At 43.5% G+C, this 5,192-nt stretch overlaps 1 protein-coding gene across 1 annotated transcript; it reads right to left on the reverse strand.

The window, feature by feature from the left end:
• Positions 1-555: 555 nt before the first annotated feature.
• On the reverse strand, positions 556-4,810 carry SARC_10747 (hypothetical protein; the record flags this gene model as incomplete). Its single annotated transcript, XM_014295199.1, has 4 exons — positions 556-689; positions 1,546-1,647; positions 2,950-3,191; positions 4,539-4,810. Coding segments are annotated over 4 exons (750 nt in total), but the record flags the coding sequence as incomplete, so codon positions are not given.
• Positions 4,811-5,192: the final 382 nt, after the last annotated feature.

Genomic DNA, 5,192 nt, shown 5'->3' on the forward strand with positions numbered 1-5,192 from the left:
TACATACATACACAGACACACAGACACACACATATATATATATATATAAATATATATATGTTCAAGCAGGGGTTGTGAAATGAAAACAAGGGTTATAGTGTATATTTAGTCTTCATATAGAAATGAATATAATCCTAAAATCAGCCTTTACATGTTCATGAATAAAAATCCTATTGGTTATATGTATATACAGGTTATATGTATATACATGAATAAATGTATTTGTATGCATAGAATGCGCAAGCACAAATTGCCTCTGTGCGCGTGTTTGCTAATACTTAGACTTCCACGCTATTTGATCTAATGAATAAAGGTGTTACGGCATACGGTCAATACCGCTACACAAAGACTAGTTTTCGGAAAACAAACCAGCACACACACCAAGCCGCCCGTTCACCATTCATTCCTTTACACTTACAGCCTCGCACGCCATAACACCAGAGGAGATATCCGGTAAGTTATTATGCATCTATATCGCGAACATCTACATACACACTCGCAAAGAGTACTGGCCTATACAGATACAGATACGAGTGTGCTTTGTGAAGTATAAACTCACCCGGGAGTAATCCACGCGTCTATAGACTCAGTATCCATGATAAGCTCAACTGCCGCTCTCATCTGCAGCCGAGCGTTGCGAATCTCCTGACGAACGCTTTCAGATACATCCCAGCCCGCCAGTATAATATCTGTGGCAAGAAATAAACGTTTAACGTAATCTGATTCGAGGTCCTCCCACAGATTTGGCCCCGACATACTCGTGCAGTAGATTGGTGGGCTACTCAAGTACAACACTATACTTATTTCCGTACTTATGTGATCAAACGACAGTCAAATCTATCCCCCCTCCATCCACTCAGGTGATTGTAAATAGATACATATAGCTTGAAACATAAATAGGAAGCGTAGGAACTTGGGTAAAGCTTTGGATACTACAACAGAGCAACATCGAAACAGTCGCAAAGGAGCTTCAGGTACAACAACGTTTAACGTCACAAAATATTTGAACGCAAGTTTCATAAGTGGCAATGGATGATCGTCGAGTCACAGCACCCTGGTCACCAAGAAGGTTATGCACACAAAACACAAAACACAAACAGACTCAGCACAAAAGGTTATGCACACAAAACACACACAGAAGCAGCACGCACTGTACAGTACACAGTTTCCACAGAACTGGACAAGCGCTACACAGCGAAGTCGTATACACCAACACGGTTGCGTTTGGTGTGGCCATACCAACCGAGCCACAGTAGCCCGGGGTACCAAGGAGGATATGCACACAATACACACACACATAGAGAGTCAGCACGAACTGTACAGTACACAGTCTTCCACAGCCAGATAGTACACACAAACACGGGTCATCCGTGACACACAGCGTGGCCTTATGAGTGGTCATACCAAACCGCATACCTTCCACAGCCAGATAGTATATATCAAAACACGGGTCATTCGTGACACACAGCGTGGCCTTTTGAGTGGTCTTACCAAACCGCATGTCTGGACGTCTGTGGTTGTGAAAGGTGAGTGAACAAGGCATACCTGCTGTGTGCGGGTGGTAGAGGTGGCTGTAAGGAGGGTACAACTCCGCGTGCTCAGAGGCGAACTCCGCATTCATTAGCGTATGATGACGCAGTGCGATGTCTGAAGACGTAAGAGAGACGGTTGGAAATTGAATTCAGTTGCATGTGTACACATGAAGCGAGAGTACAATCTGTTCAGGTATATATCGGTATGTGCATGTGATCGAGCATGGATGATATATCCTGGTATGTGCATATGCGGGGAATACAATTGAATATGTACACATGAAGGTAGAGTACAATCTGTTCAGGTATATATCGGTATGAGCATGTGATCGAGCATGGAGAATATATCCTGGTGTGTGCATATGCGATCATTGTATAGATGGGACAGCTTAGATTAATTTAACATACGGATGTAATCATATACATATACATATACCAGTGCATCCGTGTGCTATAATGGTATATCTGTGATGGCGTTTGATACCGAGCTACAGTCCCAACCTTATTTCGAGCAGACAACACATATGTACAAGGTGCATTCATGTGAAACAGGTGCCTAAATTAACCAAAAGAAAGCGTACGTGTACTTGTGCTGCTGTCACTCGGACTGTCACTCGTGTCACCGATAGATAGTCTGTGTAGTCTCCATTAACATGCCTATCTTAACTCGGAACTAACTCGGTGGGTACTCCTAATAAGCACAGATCCCTAGGGTATCTAGTCAGAGCCAAGCAACTAACAAATAGACTGCGCGGTGGACAAGCAAAGAGGCGTGGTGTATAGGACGAGTCCATGGGCGGAGTTTATATGAGGGGATAGTGCGTGAGTGGTCGTTCTGCCACCTACCACGGGTGTATCTACCATGGGTCTACCTATCGTGGGCCATTCGTATAGAGGCACATTGCTCGTGCTTGTTCAGTATCTTAACATACGCACATTGTTGAGGCTAGCAAAATAAGTTTACATATATGCAAACGCATGTAAAATACATGACAGCTACATACGCTTACACATGGACTTGAAGGGATTCATCTAAATGAATATGAAACAACCCTAGAATTAGAGGGGAACTGTGAGACCACCATAGAACCTCTGTCCGGTGCGGTCGTTTTTGGTATTTTGGTACGCTCAATCTATCAATAGCAGACACTCAGCTGCACTTGCGTCATTGACGCTAACATGTATATAACACATGCGTTATACATATATACAAATACACACGCACACACACGCATCCACATACACACACATACACCCTTATACACACACAACCTCACCCACACCTACACCGACAACCACATTCATACACACACACATACACAAACACACACACACAAACACACACACAACACACACACACACACACACACATATATATATATATATATATATATATATATATATACTGCAGTCTTACCAGAGTAGCTGGGAAACATTCCAATCTTCTTCAAGATAAATCCGGCTCGTTCCAATCTGCCACAGTCTCGTTCAAACTGGCTGCGTGCTTGATCATCTGCTTGGTCCAAGTACGCACCTGTGGGTATGCCCAGTACTGGTGCTGCGGTTTTTCTGAGTGATGTTGGTGTGAGTTGCGAACTCCATTGCGACACTACCACAGGCGCCATCAACTGGATTCCGCTCAGATCGGTGGCAAATAATCTGTCATGTCATGAGTGATAGTGCACATTACAACGTGTATTTACATTGATGTATTGGCCTGTGTACAAATGAGGTGTGTATGTATGGATGTATTGGCCTGTGTACAAATGAGGTGTGTATGTATGGATTGTACACAATACAACGTGCGGTTAAGTTAATGTATTGGCCTGTGTACAAATGAGGTGTGAATGTATGGATTGTACACAATACAACATGTATTTACATTGATTTATTGGCCTGTGTACAAATGGGGTGTGTATGTATGGATTGTACACAATACAACATGTATTTACATTGATATATTGGCCTGTGTGCAAATGAGGTGTGTATGTATGGATTGTACACAAGACAACGTGCGGTTAAGTTGATGTATTAGCCCGTGTACAAATGAGGTGTGTATGTATGAATTGTACACAATACAACATGTATTTACATTGATGTATTAGCCTGTGGACAAATGAGGTGTGTATGTATGGAATAAACAAGGTATGTATGTATGGATTCTACACAACACCACATGTGATTAGGTTGATGTATAATTAGGTTTGTATGTATGGATTTTTTCACAATAGAACATGAGTTTAAGTTGATCCGAGTTTAAGTTGATCTATTGGCTGCGTACAAATGGGGTGTGTATGTATACCTTATACACAATACAATCGAAGCAGTGGGTATGAGGTAAGACACCGTCGTGCGCTATGTGCTTCACGCCTCATGACGAACCAAAATACAGACGGGCACGCTTAAGTACGCGAAGATACACACCCAATACACATACTCGTATGAGACAACAGCGGCTAGACGAACATACACACCCAATACACATACACATACGATACTGCACCACAGTCAGCAGCGACTAGGCGAACATACACACCCAATACACATACACATACGATACTGCACCACAGTCAGCAGCGACTAGACGAACATACACACCCAATACACATACACATACGATACACACATACATACGATACTGCACCACAGTTAGAAGCGACTAGACGGACAGAGATTACACACACATCTCACACTACAAAGCAAACATGCACGATCACAACTACCACATAGATGCACAAATAGATACACACACTACATAAAGCCAGTATGCCCGATCACAACTACTATAAAGATGCACAAATAGATACACACACTACACAAAGCAAGCATGCACAATCACAACCACTACATAGATGCACAAATAGATACACACACTACATAAAGCAAGCATTGCACCATCACAACCACTACATAGAAGCACAAATAGATACGCACACTACATAAAGCAAGCATGCACGATCACAACTACTATAAAGATGCACAAATAGATGCACACACTACACCTACCCCACATGGTCCAATGAGTGCGCATGTGCCAATACGGCATCGCGCGGTATGCGCGCATAGCTGGGCTTGTAGCCCACGACTCCACAGAAGGCAGCCGGTCTATTTATAGATCCGGTGGTCTGTGTACCAATGGCTAAAGGGCACAGACCAGCACCCGCCGCCGCAGCTGATCCACTGAGGTAAGGCATGGGGAAGGAAGGGGACGAAGTGGTGGTGGGTGAGGCGTAGTCTAATGGTGTTCTTGAGGTTACTTTTAGGGTATAGGGTTTGGTCTAGGGTATAGGGTATAGGGTATAGGGTTTAGAGAGTTTAGGGTTTGGTTTAGGGTATAGGGTTTAGGGTTTAGTAGGTTGGGGGTAGGTAGGAAGTGCTGCGTATTGGTTGGTAGCCTACCTACTACCTATATCACAGTATGCAGCGTCTATTAATAGATCCGCAGAATTCGAGCGAAGCAGCGAACGCCAGACGCAATCGCGCAGCTACAGCGATTGGTGAACCGCTGCTATGAGGACAGTGCAAGGTAGTTACAGAGGTGTGTTGTGTGTAGGTAGGCAGGTAGAGGTGTGTTGTGTAGGTAGACACATAGATGTGTGTTGTATGAAGGTAGACAGATAGAGATGTGTTGTTTGTAGGTAGACAGATAGAGGTGTATTG

The sequence above is a fragment of the Sphaeroforma arctica genome (assembly GCF_001186125.1).
Source record: "Sphaeroforma arctica JP610 unplaced genomic scaffold supercont1.1372, whole genome shotgun sequence".
NCBI lineage: Eukaryota > Ichthyosporea > Ichthyophonida > Sphaeroforma > Sphaeroforma arctica.